Source organism: Antechinus flavipes, chromosome 3 (assembly GCF_016432865.1).
Source record: "Antechinus flavipes isolate AdamAnt ecotype Samford, QLD, Australia chromosome 3, AdamAnt_v2, whole genome shotgun sequence".
NCBI classification, from domain to species: Eukaryota; Metazoa; Chordata; class Mammalia; order Dasyuromorphia; family Dasyuridae; genus Antechinus; species Antechinus flavipes.
The window spans coordinates 428,148,282-428,172,324 of NC_067400.1; the positions used below are offsets into that span (position 1 = coordinate 428,148,282).

General features: G+C 32.0%; 1 protein-coding gene across 2 annotated transcripts in view; it reads left to right on the forward strand.

Moving 5' to 3' along the window:
• The window catches only part of COBLL1 (cordon-bleu WH2 repeat protein like 1), a 172,701-nt gene that overhangs the window by 118,508 nt on the left and 30,150 nt on the right, over nucleotides 1-24,043 (forward strand). For both annotated transcript variants that reach the window (XM_051986250.1, XM_051986251.1), the window contains exons 4-10: nucleotides 439-640; nucleotides 4,720-4,948; nucleotides 5,748-5,786; nucleotides 9,278-9,375; nucleotides 9,510-9,746; nucleotides 20,966-21,119; nucleotides 21,574-21,648. In XM_051986250.1, coding sequence (XP_051842210.1) covers nucleotides 439-640; nucleotides 4,720-4,948; nucleotides 5,748-5,786; nucleotides 9,278-9,375; nucleotides 9,510-9,746; nucleotides 20,966-21,119; nucleotides 21,574-21,648 — 1,034 coding nt within the window. The remainder of the gene's footprint in view (nucleotides 1-438; nucleotides 641-4,719; nucleotides 4,949-5,747; nucleotides 5,787-9,277; nucleotides 9,376-9,509; nucleotides 9,747-20,965; nucleotides 21,120-21,573; nucleotides 21,649-24,043) is intronic.

Sequence of the window (24,043 nt, forward strand, 5' to 3'; positions counted from 1 at the left end):
TCTTTTATATGTTTTCATTGCTTTTACTTTTCTTGGATGCAGAAATGCATTTCTTCCACTACCATTGCTTCTGGAATGAGTAAAATAAGGGACTCTGGAGGACACAGATTTTCAGATGAGTTAAATGACTCACTCAGAAATGGTGTTTGAGCCCAGGTTTTCACATCTGGTGTACTTCCTGCTATATATATATATATATATATATATATATATATATATATATACATATATATATATATATATCTCATTATTGGCTTAGATACTTTGCAAATTTCAAATTATTTTTTACTTCTATGAACTCATTACATCCAAATTTGGGCCATTTATTGTAGGTATGACTGAATCTCAAGCAGGCTCTGAAAAAACTATAATTTCAGGTTGTCCTTATACTGAATATGCTTTTGGTGACCATAATTGTTTTTATTCTTTATTTTGCAGCAAACCTATGATGGATTTGTTAATATATCTCTGTGCACAATATCATTTAAACCCCTCAAGCTATACAATTGACCTGGTATCTGCGGAAAAAGTGCCAATTAAATTTAAGCCTAACACACCCATTGGAATGTTGGAAGTGGAGAAGGTCATTCTAAAGCCAAAAAATCTGGATAAGAAGAAGCCTATACCGGTGATACCAGAGGTAGGAACCATCCTTTCAGTTTTGATGTCATAGTGTAAGTTAATAAAAAGGTCATATTATGAATGGTTGATTTTCAGTAATTAGTAATACTTTATTATGATTTAATTGAAAATAGATTTAGTGAATGGAAGGTGACTTAAAGATACCAGTAAGTCTTAAGTGCATAAACTACTGGGAGAAATGGTTACTGAGAGCCTCAAGTAGGCAGGATTTGGGAGAATCCTTTCAAATGTTAGCTACCTTCAGGCCCAAATCAGACCATGCTTTGCCAGCTTTCCCAATGAATTGCATTACAGACATTTTCTCTTCAAAGGAATTTAAGTTAAATATTTACTATTCTAAAAGTGTTTGAAATATTATTCATGTAAAAGTTTACTTAAATAGATGAAAGAATAGTTTTTTGATAACACAGCAGTAACCCATTAAGTACTTTCTGGGTAAGACTATGCTATTGTCTATATAATTTTCTTTATTATGTATTTTTAGAAGTTATATTTCATGTCACTGACCTTTTTCGTATTAATTTTTGAAAAAATTGAATAAATTACTGTGAATAAGAAAATCTATTGATCATTAACTATGTAAGTCTTTGTGGAATATAAAAGTTTATATAATAAACATATAGCTTTCACAAAAGAAATCTTACTATATGGTTTTGTTATTTGATAAATATAATATTACTACTTTTAAAAAGCCATTTTTTCCAGTTCACTTCATTTTTAATAAAGTGAGTTTATTTTAAATTATATGTTGCTGATATATTTTCTCTTTCTTTATCACATTTGTTTATGGATATAGCTTTTCAATACCCCTTGTAACTAAGAATTTAAAAAGAAGGAAAAAAATATAAACCAACCAATACATTGAACATTGTATAGAATGTTTCACACTGATAATTCTCTCACTTTTGCTATGAGGAATGAAAGGTTCATTTTCTCAACTCTTCTAGAGTCCAAGCTGGGTCATTAAAATTAATTATTATTTGGTTTTATCCTTCCCCCACCTATATTTTGTATAGGGTTTATAGGATGTTCCAGGAAGACTAACACTTCTAGTGTGAACCCTTATTAGGGGTGCTTCTCTACCTTTGGTCACCTGTCACTCACTTTTCACCTTTGGCTCCAAAAAGCTATAGCATGCAGAAGAGTCACACCCCAGTAAATAGTTTTGATAGGATGAAATAGGTTGAGAGTTACCAATGGGCCTCAAATTCATTGGTGAGTTAAGGGGACGTGTACTCTAAGCAGCTGAAGACTTTCCCCAGTGGAATGGGTGGATATTAATAATTTAGTCCAAAGGTCAAAAAGGTGGCTGAAAGCAGGTTCTATAATGCACTTAGAGCTTGGTCTGACATTGAAGATACCAAGGTTATCCTGCATCTTAGACCATTACCAGTTCTCTAGGCTTTTGTCTTGCCACTGGATTTTGATGATTCTGAAAAAGTGTAGGTGATGACTGACCAACTCTGTCTCACTTAAATCCAATTCATATTTGAGCCAAGACATACCCATTCATGTGACTGGTCCTCATTGAAAACAAAGGAAAACAATAACAATATATTTTATTTCATCATCATGTGTATCATTTTTCATATTCATGATCATTGATTTTTGAAAATATTAAAATTCCTTGGAACTTATTAATATAAACCTGGAAGGACAAAAGCAAAACATTTTTTTTAAATGGAAAAGATTTGCCAGTATTTCTATACTATCTATTTTTATTATCAATTACAATGGAACCACCACAGAAGAAATAATCTACGCTGAAGACAATGCAGTTTCATCATCACTAAAGAATTAATTTACAAGTTTTTTTCTGTTTATAAGGAAATATATAAAATGTTTGAGGTGGAAAATTATATGAAGTATTATTAGAAAATAAACAACAGATCTTAACATTTTAAAATCATATGCTTATTTTCTTATCTCTATGAAATATTTATGAAGCATTGGAAAAATACTAAGCAAAATAGGAATAGAATATGTCATGGAGTAAAAAAAAGTTGTGTAATTTGTCTCTAATGATCAAGTAAGACAGATGATTGGGTTGCACTTCCATATCTTGGTGGGGAATGGAAGGGATAGCATGGGGATGCAAAGGATCTAGAGTCCTTGGGCTGGAGTTAGAAAAACCTGGATTCAAATCTGGTCTCAAATACTTGCCAGCTGTGTAAACATAGGAACATAATTTAATTGTTTTCCTCACTTTCCTCATATGTAAAAAGCTCTAGAAGATGAAATGGCAAACTACTTAAGTATCTTTGCCTAGAAAACACCAAAAGGAATCAAAATATTGGACATGGCTGGAAAAAAAACCCCTACAAAACTAAGTTCATACCTTATTATAGCATATAACAAAATAAATTCTGATAGGATCATCAATCAAAGCATATATTTGAAATCTTGTAAAAACAGGAACGCAAAAGAATAATATACTTTTCAACATAGAGAATATGGATTACTTTATCAATTCAGTTCAACAAACGCTTATGACATATTAATTATGTGCTAGGTACTTGGGACAAAAATAAAACCATACATATTCTCATACACAAATGGATATTATTTTTAAAAAATTGAGATGGAATAAAATGTTAACAACTCAAGGAGTCAGAGAATCACGTAGGAGGAAGCATTTGAATCAGCAAATATTTGACTCAGGAAAATGAAGTTTGAAAGTCCCTCTTATAAGAAGGTTTCCCTTATGCATGTTATGGTCATATAAGATTAAAAAAAAAAACACTTTGAAAGACTTAAGAACTTTAATCAATATAATGCATAATCATGTCTTCAGTGAAGACCTGTTATCTGATTACTGAAAGAAAGACCTTGTATATAAGGTGCAGAAAGAACTTTACATTTTTGGACTGGGGGAAACAAAAATCAATAATTCTTTAATAGGTGCAAACAGAAAGAACTTTAATTGATTGATCCTTTCAGATATTATAGATGCATGCATTTGCTGAAGTTACTCAGCAAATCATGAAGAATGATAACATGCACAAAGTCTAGGAGTAAGAAAATTTCCTTTGGATCTTAATTATTTTCTATGTACTCCTTTTGTAGAAGTTATTCTATTTTTTTTTTTTTTTACATTGGATTCCAGTAACCTAAAAGTTTTCTTCAGTGAGATCTCTGTGGCTATTCAGACAAATCAGTTTAGTCCACAAATGAAAAAAGACGAGCCCTTTAGTTTATAATATGACAAGACATTAGATTGTCTATTAGTTATATTGTATGAGCATGTCTGCAGGGATCTGTACCCAGGATGAATTAAGATAATTCACACCTGAACATAAATAAATACAAATACAGATACATATAAAACACTTTGCACTTAAATTAGAACAAAGACCTCATATAAACCTGTCATTTAGTAAGGCATTAGCAAAATATGTACTTTTGAATAAAGAACAAAAAAGAATTTTATCTATGTATATTTTCTAATTTTGAAATAATAGTAAAAGAAACAAGGTAATTCATTAATTAGTCTATCTTAAACTTTGTTGAATTGGTTAATCAATAAGCATTATTAAGGGCCCAAAATGTGCTGAGGAAATAAATATAGTTATTGTTTGATGCTGAAGTCCTACAAGTTATACCAAATTAATTTTTTTTTGTTTTAAGACTTGTAGAACTAGAAAAAATTGATCAAAATAACTTTTTTTAATACACATAAGTAATCTTAATTGTGTGAATCTAACTAGGAAGATGAATTCTAGATTTCCAGGTCATTGAAATTCATCCATGTTCTTTTATTAGTTTTTAAATATTTTAATATTACTATGATGACTAGGTGATTCAGTGAATAGAGCACAGAGCTTGGGACCAGGAAGATATTCCTGAGTTCAAATCTGGCCTCAGATACTTAACTGTGTGATGCTGGCCAAGTACCTAACTTTGTTTGCCTCACTTTGCTTATTTGTAAAATGACCAGGAGAAGGAAATAGCAAACTCCTTGAGTATCTTTGCCAAGAAAACACCAAAAGGGGGGTCAAAAAGAGTTGGATTGGACTGAAACAACTCAACAGAACCAATAAAAACATTACTGTGACTGACTTTTACATTTTATTTCAGCAAACTGTACGAGTAGTGATAAACTACAAGAAAACACAGAAGACTGTTGTGAGAGTTAGTCCACATGTGTCCCTTCGAGAACTCACTCCTATTATCTGTAGCAAATGTGAGTTTGATCCTTCACACACCATATTGTTGAAGGACTACCAATCTCAGGAGCCTCTTGACCTGGCTAAATCCTTTAATGACCTTGGACTACGAGAACTCTATGCGATGGATGTCAGCAAAGGTAAAACTTTTTTTTTTTTTTCATTTGATAGTTGATATATCATATGTTTTCTCTACTTCACAACCCATAAATTAATAAAGTCTGTATATTCCATGGACAAGAAAGTAAGGGAAACTAAACCATATAAATACATCAGATTTCATCTCATAAAAATGGCAAAAGAAACTGAATTTTTCTCAGTTAAAGGTTGATAACTTCCAATTTTTATTAACTTATTTTTTTGACTAAGAATAGAATAGCTAATACAGCTTCTTAGATTTAAACAGAAAAAAATTGAGTAGCATCTTGTGAATTTCTTGTTCTCCTAATAAAAAGTGAACTGCTTTTGATTGACTATAGTCCCATCTATATATACATTTTTAAATTTAAATTTAACAATATTATACTAAAAATGTTCCAAACCTCACATCTGACATAAATTGGTTAAAATAAGATTTAAAAAAAAATTAGGAGGTTTAAAAAGACATATTCCATACAATTTTAACAAATAGTAAAGTAATTTCATATTCTATGCATTATAATACTTTGGTCATGCATTATAATAGTTTCTGAAGTATAGACATAAATATGTGTGTTTCTAATAGTATTAGTAATGATAATATTGTTTGGATTCAGAAAATAATTTTGAAGGAAGTAAATTTTGAAGAAAACAATTATTCTGTCTTTAGAAAATATTAACACTTTCCCAATAGAGTGTTAAGATATAATTTACATTCCTTTCTTTGACATAGTAACATTTTGAACTTGAACAAATATCATTATAGTTAACTTACACTTTTTTTACCCCCTCTCTCTGTAGCTTCTTCTGTTACTGACTTCAGTTTATCATCTTTACAAGGTAAGAGCAATGGATTTGAAGTTTTAATATTACACGGTAGGTAGAGCTGTGTCACACTATGACATTTCTACTTATTGGTGATTGGGTAAATTGAAAGTATGCCTAAGTTCTAGAATACCTGCTGAGCTTTCACAAATTGTTACCAACTAGGGCACAGCGAGCATAAATGCTCTGGTAGCTTATAGATTTTAATTTAGAATAGCATTGATTTCATTCACTCAAACACGCTTTCAAAAGTTACCACTCAGATGCTGAAAACTATGTTATATACATTCTTCTCACTTTTTGAACTTGTTATATCAGAAATTCAGGGTTAGAAAGCACCTTTAAGATTTTCCAGTCCAGGCTTCTATGCAGTTCAGGAGTCTGCTGACAACATGCTTGATAGATAGTTAGGCTCCTATGGTAGGGAGCTCCTTACCTAACAAAGCATACTATTACATTTTGGAAATAGTTTTAATTGTTAGAAAATCAACCTTTTGTTTCTGCTTCTATAATAAAACAGTAAGCAGATAAATGAATTTGCATGGAAAATATCATGCAGGACATCTAGTTGGCTGGACAGATTATGCTACATTCCCAGTAAAATTTGCTTCTATTAATCTTTCAATTTATCCTCACTTAAATGCATTCTACTATTCATCTTTCCTTGGACTAATTGTGTAATTTACCCAAAATCTCCATACACATTAATTTATTTAGGGGAAATCATTCTAAAATGAAAAGCAAATACTATTTTTGCTCAGGCAAATTATACAAAATAATTTTAGGGCAAATCTTTATATAGCATATGTGGCTTAGAACAGAAGGCAGACTTTGACTTCATGAAGACTTAGATTCAAGTCTCATACTGGCTGTATAATCATAAGAAAGTCACTCACGTCTTAATATATCAGACAAATTACTAAGAGGACAAATTAGAAGGTGTCAGTCTATATTAGCAGAGAGATTTTCCACACTAAAACTTTGCTATATTAATAAACTTATAAATCTAGAAGTATAAATTAAGTTATCCTTCTTTCATATAGAAGGATCTTCATTTTTTATCCCTTCTTATATACCTAAGAAATCATCTCATTCCAACCAGACGAGTGAGAGCAATTCAAAACATTTTTTTAAACAGAAATTTAAAAATAATCAACACGTTTGGGAGATTCCTTTCTGCTTTTCTCTTCAAAATATTTTATAATGATAACAAAAATGCTTTGTTCTTTTCTGCTAGAAATTAAGACACTATAGAAATCCCAGTTTTTTCATATGTAAAACTGGGTAAGATGATCCCTTAGGAACCCCTGATCTCAATTTGTAATTTGAGAAATACAGCAAATACAAATACTGGGAAATAAGAAGGTTTGTGCCATGGATATCATGATTTTCCTTTTCTGGCTTTTCATGGGATTCTAAAAGTTGAGAGGGTGAAATTGATGTGAGTGCAGTTAAGGAATGGGGAAACTGCCAAGCATCCCCCTTTATTCCTCTTTAAAAGGTTTTCCCTCTTTTCTCATTTTTTCCCCTTTCTGTCTTTTTTTACTTTTTCTCGTACAACCCACATTTCATTTTTGTGTTTTTCTTTTTCTTCTTCTGCCTTCTTCTATTTTTATTTTTCCCTCTCATGCTTTCCACATTTGTCACTTTTTAAATGGGCATGTTAATTAAATAGTCTTTTTATTATTTGTTGTATATAGAAAATAAACTTTATTTCCTGTTATTAATTTTAAAATAAGATAATGAAATGTCTTAGATTTTTAAAAAGTACTTTTTTCCCCAATACATGCAAAGATAGTTTTCAACATTCACCTTTGCAAAACCTTGTGTTTCAGATTTTTCTCCTTCTCTTCCACCCTTCTCTTTCCACAAGATAGCAAACAATCTAGCAATCTGATAAAAGTTAAATGTGTCCAATTCTTCTAAACATATTTCCATATTCATCATGCTCAGGAAAAAAATAGGATCAAAAGGGGAAAAAAAACACATAACAACAACAAAAAAGGATGAAAATACTGTGATTTGATCCACATTCAGCACTGGCTCTAGAATCAGGAGGACCTTAGAAATATGTCTTCAGCCATTTGACACATACTAGCTCTGTGATCTTGGGCAAGTCACTTAATCCTTTTTGCCTCACTCCATTCCAATCCCAATACTTCCTCCCTAAAAAACAAGAAAATAGAAAAAAAAAAACCTCCACACGCTAACCTTTGATAAGGTTGTTTAACTTTCATATGGCAACTATCCTATTTATCAGAATTTCTCAGTGGAAGTTACCCATTTGAGGAAAAGAAAAGGATATTTTGTACTAGTTTAGGATAAAAAGCTGTTATAACTTTTCCAAGAAAGATCCTTTAAAATTTTTTTTAAGTGGTAGAGTATACATGTTCTACATTTCAGATTATAATTAAACCTTATTTAGAAAATGTGAAACCATTTCCTGCTAAAATTTTGGATAATTAAGAAACATCTTTAATGTTTTGTAGTTAGGGGATAGGGTGGTGGTGACTCTATTAAAATAAAATTGTTAAACTGAAAATAGAGATGTGCATCTCTTCAGATAAAGAAAGTTCACAGGGAAAAGTATTGAGTGTTGAAGCAGTTCAGTCATTTTGATAATTATAAACCAAAACATCAGTTTTAAATTTTCTTTAATGCTGATGGCATCCAAAATTCCTGATATCTATCATTGCTGAAATACCAAAAGAAAAACCAGCAACCAATCCTTTCATGACCTGTCATAAATCTTTTACTTGAACTTTGTACCTGAGGTTTAAGGTAATTATTGTAGCATATACTAAATTAAAAAATAAATATATTAAAATAGTTTGAAGATCAAATATCACTTCCGTTATTTTTTAAATTCAAACCTTTAAAGTTAATTGACTTTGATGATGTGACTACTGAAGTAATTAAGAATTTTCCAAAAGAAATTGTGTTATATGATGTTTATAAATATCAGGCAGTGGAATTTTGGAGAATACTAATAGAGCTAAGCAAACAAAATTTTTTTATATGGTCATATTATTTAGAAGGTGTTAAACTGCATTTTTACAATTTAATTCCATTAAAACATTGTTTCTATTATAAAAAAAAACTTGTTTATTAAAAAAAAAACTAGCAAAAAATCTAAATATGCCTCTGTGTAGTCTGGCAAATTTTGTTATCATTTATTTTAAGCTGATGCTTGAAACAAATAGCAATAATCATGAAGTCTTTTGACCAGGTGTTTAGTAGTAACTTGGATTCCTGTATTTTGCAGAGTAAAATGCTATTTATAATAGTTTAGCTGTAAACCAAAAGTATAAATGAAAAGGAGAAAAAAGTAACATAATAGATACTTTTCAAGGCCCTGTTAAAACAACTTTTTGGGATTTACTTTCTTAAGATTTGTAGTTATTATTGAATATGAACATTTGTTAAAATGGATAGTGAGAGAAACCTAAGGAAAAGATCTTAGGGAAACAAAGAAAAAAATGTAACATGTATTTCTTTTATTTTAGACTCCTGCCAAATATCTCAAAACCTGGACAGTATGAAGGAAAAAGAAAATAAAAAGTTTTTCAGCTTTTTTCAACGCAGCAAGAAAAAAAGGGAACAAGTAAGCATTTTTAACGTTAAGGATGCATCTTGTAATGTTACTTATAAACTTAAAAACAAATCTCAGTGTTTTATTTTCTGAAACTTCCTTAATACTTATGGTACTTTTTCTCCTGCCTTTTTATTATTCCTAAGACTTCAAGTGCTCCAGCAACTCCACTGATAAGTAAACCTCGGCCAACTTTTACTAGATCAAATACCATTTCTAAACCATATATTTCAAATACACTGCCATCTGATGTGCCAAAAAAGAGGAGAGCTCCTTTGCCTCCAATGCCAACTTCTCAGAGTGTCCCACAGGATCTTGTACATAGTCAGACAAGACCTGCTTCCTGCATAGTGAAATCTATTAGTGTGGATGAAACAAATAAGGTGAGTTATTGTTGTTGTTTTAAAACTATTTTTTCTTCAGTTACTAATAGACTTTAAAAAAAAGATTTTGCTACTAGGAAAAAAGGAGTGTCAGGAATTTAGTCATGCAAAATTTTGTGTTTATATGTGTGTGTATATATATATATATATATATTAAATTTTACATAAAGTTTTTTTTTCTAAAAGCAGAAAAATGTTGCCGATTGTTCAAAAATTTTCATTTTGAAGAAAATAAGTGATTCATTCATATAGGTTGCCAGAAAATATTGATAAGGTACTAGGGCCTGGATAATAATTTTGCTCTAACACTTGGACCCATGCTTGCTCAGAATCTAATGTATTTGGGATACCCATAAGTCTATGTTGGGAGGTCTTCTATTACTATTAAATGACTGATATAATCAAATTTTTATGCATTCTTCATCAGATAAACTCCTAAAATGATTTTATTTGCTGCCTCCTGGGTTCACAGTAATCTCCTAGGTGTTATACAGAAATTACACTAAAACACAATATTGATATGAGGTAAAGAAATACTTAAATTTGTAATTAAATGATAAAGGAAAGTAATGGAACCAAATAGTTATTACTTTGCTCAGTCATTTTTCAACACTGTCTGATTATTTATGACCCCACATTGGGGTTTGCTTGGGAGAGATACTTAAATAATTTGCCATTTTCTTCTCCAATGGATTCAGTAGAACTTATGAAGTTATTAATGTCTGCCAGTACCACAGTTGAATATTGGCAACAGAGGATATTGTTTTCTTCTTTAAAAATTAATTAATTTATTTTTTTATTATAGCTTTTTATTTACAAAACATATGCATGAGTAATTTTTCAATATTGATCCTTGTAAAATTTTCTGTTCCAACTTTTCCCCTCCTTTTTCCCATCCCCTCCCCCAGGTGGCAGGTAGTCCAATATATGTTGAATATGTTAAAGTATATGTTAAATACAATATATGTATACATATTAATACAGAATATTACTGCACAGAAAAATCAGATCTAGAAAGAAAGTAAAAAAAAAAAAACCTGAGAGGGAAAACAAAAATGAAAGCAAACAACAACAGAAAGCATAGAAATGCCATGTTGTGGTCCACACTCATTTCCCATAGTACTCTCTCTGGCTATAGCTGATTCTTTTCATTATTGAAAGTTGGAACTGGTTTGAGTCATCTTATTGTTGAAGAGAGCTACATCTATCAGAATTGATCATTGTATAGTCTTGTTGTTGTCCTGGCTCTGCTCATTTCACTGTTTTTTTTTTTTTTTTGCTCATTTCACTTAACATCAGTTCATGTAAGTCTCTCTAGACCTCTCTGAAATCATCCTGCTGGTCATTTCTTATAGAACAATAATATTCCATGACATTCATGTACCACAATTTATTTAGCTATTCTCCAATTGTGGGCATCCATTCAGTTTCCCATTTCTGGCCCTACAAAAAGGGCTGCTACAAACATTTTTGCACATGTGGGTCCCTTTCCCTTCTTTAAGATCTCTTTGGGATATAAACCCAGTAGTATCACTGCTGGGTCAAAGGGTATATACAGTTTGATAACTTTTTGAGCGTAGTTCCAAATTGCTCTCCAGAATGGTTGGATCCATTCACAATTCTACCAACAATGCATCAGTGTCCCAATTTTCCCACATCCCCTCCAACATTCGTCATTATCATTTCCTGTCATCTTAGCCAATCTGAGAGGTGTGTAGTGGTATCTCAGAGTTGTCTTAATTTGCGTTTTTCTGATCAAGAATGATTTGGAACACTCTTTCATATGACTAGAAATAGTTTCAATTTCTTCATCTTAAAATTGTCTGTTCATATTCTTTGACCATTTATCAATTGAAGAATGGGTTGATTTTTTATAAATTTGAGTCAATTATCTATATATTTTGGAAATGAGGCCTATTAGAACCTTTAACTGTAAAATGTTTTTCCAGTTTATTGCTTCCCTTGTAATCTTGTCTACATTAGTTTTGTTTGTGCAAAAACTTTTAAAATATAAATATAAATCAAAATTTTCTATCTTGTGATCAATAATGATCTCTAGTTCTTCTTTGGTCACAAATTCCTTCCTCCTCCACAGATCTGAGAGGTAAACTATTCTATATTTTTCTAATTTACTTATAATCTCATTCTTTATGTCTAGATCATGAACCCATTTTGACCTTGTCTTGTTGTACGGTGTTAAGTGTGGGTCAATGCCTAGTTTTTGCCATTCTAGTTTCCAATTTTCCCAGCAGTTTTTGTCATATAATGAATTCTTATCCCAAAAGCTGAGGTCTTTAGGTTTGTCAAACACTAGATTACTATAAATTTATGATTTTGTCCTGTGAACCTAACCTATTCCACTGATCAACTAGTCTGTTTCTTAGCCAGTACCAAATGGTTTTGATGACCGCTGCTTTATAATATAGTTTTAGATCTGGAACAGCTAGGCCACCTTCATTTGATTTTTTTTTTTTTTCATTAGTTCTCTTGAAATTCTTGACCTTTTGTTCTTCCAGATGAATTTTGTTGTTAGTTTTTCTAGGTCAGTAAAATAATTTCTTGGGAGTTTGATTGATATAGCACTAAATAAATAGATTAGTTTAGAGCGTTTTGTCATCTTTATTATATTTGCTCAATCTATCCAAGAGCACTTAATATTTTTCCATTTGTTTAGATCTGACTTTATTTGTGTGGAAAGTGTTTTGAATTTTGCTCATATAGTTCCTGACTTTCCCTTGGTAGATAGATTCCCAAATATTTTATACTATCGATAGTTATTTTAAGTGTAATGTCTCTTTGTGTCTCTTGCTGTTGGAGAGGATATTGTTTTCTTGAAAGTATGATCACTTTCTTTTAAAATTCTTCTAAATGAAAATCATTCTCTGAAACCTTGTCCCTTTTCCCTCAACTTTCTTCCCCTCTCTTCCCCTCAATAGTACTCTTATTTCTTCTGTTAAAAACCTCACTCTTCTTACTACATTTTCTCTTCTGTTTTACCTTCAGAGAACTCCATAGTTTGCTGATTCTTGCTTTTCTAATTTTTCCTTCTTCTTCCTTTACTAGCTATCTTCTTCCTCTAACCTCTTCAAATCAATATTTTTTTGTGAATCTGGCTTTGAAACTCTTCCCTTTTCTATCTTTTATTCACCCCTTCCCCTCCCCCCACAATAAGCTGGTTGGAAAAAACCAACTATGCAAGTGAGCAGCTAGAATTTCTTTTTTTTTTTAATATTTTATTTTATTTTATAATAACTTTATATTGACAGAATCCATGCCAGGGTAATTTTTTTTTTTTTTTACAACATTATCCCTTGCACTCGCTTCTGTTCCGATTTTTCCCCTCCCCTAGATACAATACATGTTTGCAGAACTGAGCAGTTCTCTTGTTGCACAGGGAGAATTGGATTCAGAAGGTAAAAATAACCCGGGAAGAAAAACAAAAATGCAATAGTTTACATTCGTTTCCCAGTGTTCTTTCTTTGGGTGTAGCTGCTTCTACACCCAAATGATGATAAATGAATTTATCAATTCGTTTATCAATTGAACCTGAGTCTTTGTCAAAGAAATCCACTTCCATCAGAATACATCCTCATACACTATCGTTGTCGAAGTGTAAAGTGATCTCCTGGTTCTGCTCATTTCACTTAGCATCAGTTCTTGTAAGTCTCTCCAAGCCTCTCTGTATTCATCCTGCTGGTAATTTCTTATAGAACAATAATATTCCATAACATTCATATACCACAATTTATCCAGCCATTCTCCAATTGATGGGCATCCATTCAATTTCCAGTTTCTGAACAGCTAGAATTTCTATCCATTCTCTTTAGCCAAGGACTGGGTGGGGGATAACTTTGTATCATTTTCATCATATAGCATGTTATTTTGTACAGAATAGTAGCTTAATAAATGTTTTGAATGAATGAATATTATGTAATCTTCTTTACTAGGTGATTAGTTCCTTGAGGTTAAGAATATTCATTGAATGTATTATTTCATGGATATCACAAAATCAGAATATATAATGGTGGGGGAGGGGGAGTAACTTGTGCCTCTTAGAAGATGCAGTTGCTTCCTAATCTTCCATTAGTGTTTAGTTTATATGTTTAGATTTATATTTTATATGTTTGAGATATACATTTAATATGTCTAATATAAATACAGGTAGTCTACATGTGGCAATGCATAGATATCTGATCAAGGATAAGAATGCAGTTTCTCTACCTTTGCTTAGAGTAGGAGTACAGCCTGTTAGGGACATGAGAGAAAGGATCTAGGATTGGTAGATTCTGTGCAATCCCCTTTTCACTCTTCTTTCTCCAAGAAATCTATCACATATCAAATATCTATAATCTAATGGTATGTATGAAAAGGTTTCTAGGAAAAAAAGCAGCTACTTTTCCCTTCCTTTATTGAGAAGAGAGAAGATGAAGAATAAGCATTTATTAAGGGAGAACTTGGAAAAAGAGCAGATACTGTGCTATTTATTGGCTTTACAATTATTATCTCATCTGATCTTCGCAAAGTCTTATGAGGGAGGTGCTATTATTAACCCTATTTTACAGTTGAGAAAAGTAGAGCAGACAGACTTTAAGCAACATACCTGGGATTCAGAGCTAGAAATTGTTTGAGGCTGAATTTGAACTTAGGTCTTCTTCACTTCAACTCTAGTGCCCCATCCACTGCACCATCTTGCTGCATCTAGATGAGTCATAATTTATTCTAACAAACTTGGACCCACTCCTCACTGCTAATTTAAAAAATGACAGTTATTACTAATTAGTATACTATTTCTTTATCATAGTAAACAATAAACAGAAATAGGAGGCAATTATACAAATTAGGTGAAAATATATACAATTATAAATGATCTTCTAACTAGATGCAAAGTAAGTTCTCATTTAAACCAAGAAACATTGAGAAAGATGGAGGAACTCTTGCTAACTTTTCCATGTATAGCACGAGGGAGATCTATAATCCTCCATTCAAAATGTCTCTTTTGAGTGCCACCATTAAGGTGTACCCTTCTCCAGGTACATTCAGTAGCATCATCTTAGAGTTATTTTGGCCAACCAGGAGTCAAAACTGCCTTCACATAGAAGTTTCACAGAACTGTCCCTCAGAAAAACCACCCTAGACTTGGTAGGAATGGTGTTACAATTATGTTTCATTTTTAGAAGTGGTTCAGTCATTTGAAAATCCTTTTTATTCTCATCAGTATGATAATGATTCTTAGCAGTTTTATCTGTAAAATCTGCTTTTAAGAGGAAAAAAATCCCAGGATCTTGCAGCTAGATCTTTATAAACTCAAAAGGCTTCAATTGAAGCCTTTTTATATATAATGAAGCATATATATATATATATAAACTTTTAAATAAATTAAATTCATTTAAGGGAAGTAAACAGCTAGAGTACTAAAAAAGTTAAAATATGACAAAACATCCAATTTATGTACTAATTTGTCTATTAAAACAATTGCTAAGTAAGTTCTGTTAGCTATTTATCCTCATATTTCTTTTTTGTGTGAATATAAACCACAAGAGAGCGCTGTTTAACAAAGGTAAAATTCTTTTTTTTTTTTTTTTTCAGTTTAATTTTTCCTTTTAAATGAGAAGAAAGCATACTTAAAACAAAGGCGATAAGAAATATTGAATACTGTGTAACTTAATTTTTTTGTAAGTAACATACCTAACATAGCAATTTTGTTTGTTCAAGTTTTTTTGTAGCAGAGAAAAATAGATTAGGAAATGATAGTTAATATCTAATGGTGATCCACAAATGATTTGAAACTACAATAGCTATTTTTATATTTGGCCATCATATTCCATATAAGTATTTTCTAGTAGTTTTTGATGGGTGTTTATATATATATATATATATATTTGGATGATGTTTCAATATGTGATGTCTGTCTCAGAGAATAGGCTTTTAAGTAGAAGTTAAAGTTCTACAAAATGCCATTCTTTTTCCTCCCACACACAAAAATGGCTATCCATATTTTCACTTGTCTGTCAGCATTAGATACATTCCTTTTTAGCCAGCATTGTATTATCTAAGATACTCACAGTACTAATAATTATATTAATAATAATAATATTTATGAAAGTTAAGAAATGACACTATGTCTGTTCTCATTTGAGTCTCACAATAGATCTCAGAAGTAGTTGTTGTATGTTGTCTCCCTTCCTATAATTAAGAAATGTGAAGGAATGAGATGTGCCTAGGGTCAGAGAGCCAGCAGAAACTAGATTTGAATCTAGGTCTTTCTGATGATGAAGTTAGCTCTCTACACATCATACCATTTGCCTTTCTTATATATGATAGCATATTTCGATCATCTGAAAGATATATCAGGCTTAGCCCATCATGCTAGTTCACATATAAAGATACATATTCATACTTGATTTGTATATATTTTTTCCTATTCAGCCAAAACATTTTGAAATTGTCCTATTCTTTCTTTATGGAACAGGCCCCAGTGTTTTCACATAGGAAGAGAATTAAAATACATATTTCATTTTTTGCTTTATTTGGATTTTAGTAATTGCCCTTAAAAATAGGATTGGCAAATTGAGGAACCTGAAAAGTCCTCTTTGAACTTAGATATTATAGCTCCCATGAGAATATACACTGGAAAGGCTACTGGCCTTCTAAAGTTAATTTTAGCAGATGATTAAGTAGTTTCCAAAGAATTACTGAGGGAAAGGGGGAATACTTTTTTCCTAAAACTTTTTCTTTACATTTTGCTTGTTTTTATCCAAAAAGAAGAGTGAAGGTGAAGTAAGGGGACAAGTAGGTATTTGCAAAAAAAAAAAAAAAAAAGGCACCTTTTAAATATTCCTATTCTCTTCTTGGCATTTTAGACTAAGTATAATTTCCAGTTTAACCATGGCCCTCTTTGTATTTCTGCAAGAAGTTTCAATAGACAAAAAGGGGGACACAGAATAGTGTGATGGAAAGAAATATTGAACTAAATTAATGCCTACCATGTGCAAAAGACTTAAGTCTTTTCCAAACTTTCTTGAGTACTTTCTCTGTGTTGTTTATTTTCAAATTATCCTATATCTAGCTCATTTATATATAGTTATTTGCATGTTGTGTCTCCCATTAGACTGAGCTTTGAGAGGTAGAACTGTTTTATCCCTGTTTGTATCCCCAAAGGTTAGCACAGTGTCTGCTACATAATAGACATGTTTATTGTTTGACTGATTTCATTATCTCTAATCATAGCTTGAGTTTATTTTTTATGAGCAAAACTCAAGTATTTTTTTTTTTTCTTTTGCATCACTGTAGTACAAATGAGAGAACTGAGACTTGGAAAGTTGTTTTATTGAGGGTTATACAGTAAGTGACAGATTTGAAATCAAGTATTCTGATTCTAAAACCAGTGCTGTTCCTACTATATAACACTGATAGTTTTTTCTCTTTAGTTTAAATCTAAATAGACTTAGCTGAGTCAAGAGGGAAAAAAAATCTCATTAAATTTATGCAGATCTGACATTCTTGTTTCTTTCATGTCCAGATATGATTAGGGGTTAAGACTTTATGATGATACATAGCATAAGAACTGATTCTAATTTCTAATTTTAATTAAGTACTTTCCCCAAAGAGGTAGTGCATTGTATCCAAATGAAAATAGCTCCTTTTGTCCATAATCTGTATCTAAAGGCTAATGATCCAAATACCCCACTTATATCCCTCCTCCCCCTTTCTTTAATTTGTCCTCCTTAAGACTTTCTCCCAGTTGACTATTAGATTTCATGGTTGGAGGAAGTATAGTTAAACTGTAGTCATTATTTATCATCTGAAACCTAGTTATGACATGTCACAGCAGGCTAACTCAGACTCCTTTCTGACAACCATGTCCCTCCCTCCCCCTGAGGTAAGCTCAAGTGTGATTGTGCCTTTTATGAATGTCTTTTTTGACCACATCACTGCTCTAGTGATGAACATTCTTTTCCTTTCATGCCATACTTTCTCAGTAGCAATAAAATTACCCTGAAAAAATAAGGTTATAAAACCTTTACTGTAGCCTACCATGCATGCTGATTTTACCACTCCCCTCCTAGTTGCCATCCCACAGGCTGAGTATCCATTCAAGCCTGTTTTAACAAATGTGCAGAATAAATTCTATCTTAATGTAGAACTAAAACCTGTCTCTTCGTGGCAGACACTAAATCCTACATATATAGAAAAAATAAATATCTTGAACAAATATGTCAACTTATTCTAACATGGAATTGTTACAGAGGTATAGGTTGATAAATGTGCCTGTGGTTATTTGACAAGGTCAAAATTCTGCTGTCATTGAGTTTTTGAATTGTGGAAAGATCAGCAGAAGAGATTTGTGGGTCTATTTATGCCAATTCTTCTCCTTCATATTACTTTATGTGAAGCAGTCTGCTTAATTGAGGCACAAACAAAAGTCCTTTGAGGATGACCTCCAGGTCTAACTCTCAAGCAGGTATTATTCCTGAAGAAATGAATGCCATAGCTGGGTTTTATCAGGTAATAGAAAAGACAAGTGACAGTGATGGAGAAACTGATACCAGTGACCAGCAAAAAAGCCCATTTTTGCTACTGATCAGCCAAAGAAGGAAGATTCCTTCCTTCATTGTGTAATCCTAGACTAATAACATTTATTAATAGCATTTACATAGCTCTTTAAGGTTTGCTAATCACTTTTAAAATATCCCATATGATCTTTAGAACAATTCTGGGAGATAGGTACTGCTATTATTTCCATCTATATGATGAGGAAACTGAGGCAGATCAGGGCAACACAACTAATAATTGAGGTTGAATTTGAACTCAGGTCTTTCTGACTCTGGGCTTAAAGCTCTGTGTACTAGGGCATCCTCTAACTATGTAACTATTAATACAGAGAAATTGATGTATTGCCCTGAATAGTAAAGTGCTTCATAATAGTTTTTTAGTGTAATTTTTCATGTGTGTATGGATCCGCTGAAATAAGAAGTTGAGACTAGTCAGAAAATGATAGTGCCTTGATCCTACAGTCCTACTATGAGGCATATATTCAAAGATAGTAAAAAAAGAAACTGGTCCATTATATATTATTATATTATATGTATTTATGATATATCATTAAGGTATTAATTGTGCATAATTAATATAGTATATATTAATAATATTATTATATTAAATGTATTATGTGTAATTTATATGTATTGTATATTATTATAGAATAATATATATGTCTTCAATAGTGTAAATGAAAACACCATGAAAAGGAAGCCAACCTCTGAGTTACTGACAAATTGAAGGCCCTAGAAAATAGATGGTGGAACATTGTTCTTGCCTCATGACAGCAAGTCAGGAAAATAGAAGTGAAGAATATGGGATTAGAATCTATATTGGATGTTCTTTTTCAAAAAGTGTTTCATCTGGAAAAGAGGAGGGAAAAAATAGTATAAAGACAAATGTCATCAACTTTAAAAGTTTTCAAATGCCATATACATGAATACATTTAATAAGTAGACTATAGTTGAATATAAAGAAATATTAAAAAAATAAACCTAGAAATTTTTTTTTCAAAATGGGTCTTCAGAAATACAATTTTGTCTTTATTAAATAGTGTTTTTGCAATTAATTGCAGTGGTGGTGTTGCCAGTTTGAGTATTTTTTTGATTCATCAATGTTGTTTCTTAGTTTGATGTTTCTTAGCCCTTGATATTGCTGATCTTCCTCTTCTCTCTCAGTCTTGGAATACCACTTTCTCCTAGTTTTTCTCCTTCTCTATCTTCTTTTTTGTATCTTCCAGGCCATATCATCTAATTATAGATGCCCCAAAGGGTTCTATTCTGGACCCTCTTTTTTCCTCCCTCTATAAAACCTCACTTGGTGATCTCATCACTTTCCATGCATTTAATAACCATCTCTATACTAATAATTCTCAAATGTACCTATCTTGCTAACCTCCAGTTTCACATTTCTAACTGCCTTTGACACAGCTCAAATGCACCATGTCAGAAACAAGACTTACTGTATTCCCCCTAAACACTTTGATTTCCTACCTTTTCTGGTATGGTAGAGGGCAACACCATCCTGCCAGTTCTTCAGGCTCACAACCCTGGTGTCTTCCTTGACTCCTCACTACCTCTCAACCTTCTCCCTCCTTATTCAATCTGTTGCCAAGGTCTGTGGAGTTCCCCTTTGCTACATCTCTCACATTTGCCCCCTTCTCTCCTCTGACACAGTGTCACCCCTCCAGTGCAGCCTGCCTCATGACCCTCTTCACTCTAGTCCATCCTCTGTTCAACCACCAAAATGATTTCTGAAAGCCTAGGTCTGACCACAATAAACCTGTTTGCTTATGATCTCCCACGTTAGAGTGTAAGCTCTTCGAGGGCAGGCATTGTCTTTTGTCTTTTTTGTATCTCTATTGTTTAACATGGTGCCTAGTGCATAGTAGCTTTTAGGCAATGTTTATTGATTGACAAAGTTTTTCCTACCCTATTTTTTTCTCAAGAAATTAGTTTTATATTCATACATTTTACTGTTAAATTTGCTCATGTAGTTAGTGGAAGATGTGAGATTTGGACCAGATCCTCTCTCTTCAAGTTTGATGTTCTTTCTATTATATCCTGCTGATTTAATTGTTAGTTTAGATTAGGATTACTTAATTTGGGATCCGTGGACTATGAGCCCTCGGAGGTTTGTAAACTTATTTGCCTGTTATCGTTATTTTTTGACACTTTTGGTGGCATTCAATATAATTGGTTTCCTTTTCAATCTTCTGAATTGTATGCGTTTAAAGAAATCATAAGGGGTCCATAGCCTTCATTTCAAGAGGGGTCCATGACACAATAATGGGTAGGAATACTTGCTCTAGCCTTTCTCTCTTTACTTTTGGTTAACATGGATTTGGTTTATGTAAAGTAATGTGACACTTAAGCTGAAAATTAATAGCCAATTATAATCATAACTAGTATTTATATAACATTTTAAGATTTGCAGAGAACTATACATAAGCTATTTCATTTGATCCTAACAACTCTAGGAGATAGATGCTATTATTTTCTCCAGGAAACTGAACTTAAAAGAGGTTAATTGACCTGCTCAGGGTCACATCTCTAGTAAGTTCTAAGGCTGGATTTGAATTCAGGTCTTCATGATTTGAGGTCTGGTGTTTGATCTACTATTCCACGTAGTTGCCTCAAACTGCCATGGATATACAAGCTAGTGTGTTTTAATTTTCTTAGGACCATTCTGGAGCAGGGATAGTGAGGACAGGATCTTTCCAGCTCAGCAATACATCCTCAACTAATTCATCTTTGAGAAGGACAAAACGCAAAGCACCCTCTCCACCTTCTAAAGTATCTCCAAATCAAAGTTATGAGACCAATAATGTGACAGGTAATGATGTGACTTTTTCCATTAGTGATGTTTGCAGATTTTGTTTTTGAACTAGCCTATAGAAAACATAATAAAATAATATTTAAGCTTGATTTCTATATTATATACTTTTCATGCTTATTTCTTAAAATTTTTTTCTTAAATAAGATAAACCAAAGTAATAAAACCTTATGGAAGAAAATATGCAGAAAATTTTTCTATTATAAACTGTATATGGGAGCCAGATTATAAATTTGTTATTTATTTCACAAAGGACTGATACTCTAATGTCACAACCTAAAAAGAAATGGAAATTCAAACTTAATTAGAAGGTCATAGAGCTGTCTAATAACATAACTATACATACACACACACTCAGTCACATTTTTAGATAATAATACTCCAGGGAATTAATTAGAAAACTTATTGTGCATATGACATTTTTGTGATGATAATTATTTTCTCTTTGTTTTAGCACTGAAATCAGTAGATACAATTCCAAGAGAAAGTATTCCAGAAACAAATCCTCCTGAAGTGTCACCTGATTCAGGTAGTTTATATCTTATGAACTTGGGAGTTAATGAAAATAAAAAATTATCTATGATGGGTTACATAAAAAGTAAAAGTCATATATTAAAATATTGGGTATTGTTATGAGAAGGTGTGTCGCATAATAGATTGAAAGCTAACCGCCAAAAAAAAGAACTGGCTTGAAGTCTGAAGACAAAATTGTGTGGTTTGGGATTCCTTGATGTCATTACTTTAAGTCCATACTGAGAAATGACTAGCTTTTGTAATGATTAAAACTATATGTAAAGCACTTTCAAAGCTCCAATCTATTATTATTATTGTTGTCATTAGAGCATAAAGTTTAATCTCTTAAGCCCTAGTAACCCAAGTAAAAGCTGCAAAGAAGATGCCAATATGTATTGAAATGCAGTACCTGAGAGTTCTTATGCCAATGAAATCTCATGTTTGATACTTAGCAATCCATCCTCAAAGCTGATAGGACTCATAATTTTGTTGTTGGGACGAGGTAGAGTGGTAATTTTTTTGGTTTACAGATTTGTAATTTCATTAGCATGGGCAAATCCTAGTGGAGAAATTCTGTAGTCTTTCCATATGTGTTTCTTAAGCAATGTACTCATTCTTGAATATCTTTTTTTTTTTTCCCATATGAAACCATAGGGTTGATTAGCATCATTCAACCCCATTTCCCCAGCTGATACATGGTGATTTGTGAAGTACTTGGACTTTCCCAAAAGTAAAGTTATGAAGTTTTGAAGTACCATTTCTTAATGTTATTTTGATAGTTTGAAATTCAAAATTTAATTATCAAATCCATTCATAAAGATTAGGGTTACAACATAAACTTCAGCCAAAAAAAAAAAAGGAAGAGAAAAAGAAAAAGAAAATATATTAATGCAGGTCTTTTTAGTTAGTCACAATCCAGTAATATAATTTGAAATTTTAGTAACATAGTTATCAACCCATTTTGATCTATACATGTTTTTTATGAATAGCAATTAAATATCTGTTGACATCAAGAAGTACAATAAATTTACTTTTTGTTTACTATTTGTGGGAAATGAATATAACACATTGGGAAGGTCAGGAATAAAATGGGGTATTTCTACTAGCAACTTTATATCTTAGGGATAATGTGAAAATGTAATTTCCCTAATGTAGGAACTTTCCTGGAAAGGAACCTTCTGCTATTGATGTGGACAGATACCTTCTCAAAAATTTAGTGTTTGAGTTACCTAGAACATTGAAAGATGAAATGACTTGTCCAGAGTCACAGTTGGTCTGTGTGAAAGCTGGGTGGTAAAGTAGATAATGCCACCTGGAATCAGGAAGATTTGAGTTCAAATAAGTACTCAGACACTTATTACCAGTGTGATCCTGGGCAAGTTATTTAACTTTGTGTGCCACAGTTTCCTCATCCGGAAGATGAAGATGAATATCACCTAAGGACCAAATGAGATTATAATTGCAAAGTGCTTAGCATAGTTTGTGCTATAAAGTAGGCACTATATATGTTGGCTATTGTTGTTGTTGTTGTTCGTGGTGATGGTGATGGTGATGATGATGTTATTGTTTGGGGATTTGAAACCACCTCTTCCTGGTTTCAGTGATGGCTCTCCATCTAGCCCACAATGTTGCCTTGATTATGTGAACATTGTATCAATGAAAGGATGTGTTTGAAAATAGCAGTATAAATTAATATGGAAATATTTTATGCATGACTGCATATGTATAAACTATATCAAATCACTTGTCTTTTCAGCAAGGGGTCAGGAAAAGGAGAGAGAATTTGAAACTACCCTTTTTAAAAAAATGCCTGTTAAAATCTATTTTTTCATGTAATTGGGGAAGACTAATTTTTTTTAAAAAGGATGACAGTATAACAGCACTTATAAGGCTCTGTTACATAATCATAAATATAGAAGGAAAAGTACTGCTATACTTTCAAATATTATATTTATTTTTCTTGAGTGGTATTATAGATTTTTGTAGGACTCACGTTCACTTCCTGTTAAAAATTATTTTAATAATGAATTTGTAAATAATTCAAATACTGGACTAAATGTCTGAGGACTAAATTCTAGCTTTGCTATTTTGTGGCTTCAAACAAGTCATTTCACATTTCTTCTTCATAAAGTGAGGGAATTCAACTAGATCAGAGATGTCAAACACACAGCCCCAGTGTGACTCACCACAATCCTGAGTATAGGAACCAGTTTAAAATATAATTGGGAGATATTTAACAAAGCAAATAAAATACAATATAGATATTAATATATGGTTTTTTAAGTCCTGTAGGGCACAGGATCCTTATGGATGGTTTAGTGGCTCCCATTTTTATTTGAGTTTAACACAATTAGATTATACAGTTTCTGAAGCATTTTGATTGTGGAAAGGGCAGTGAATTCGGTGTCAGA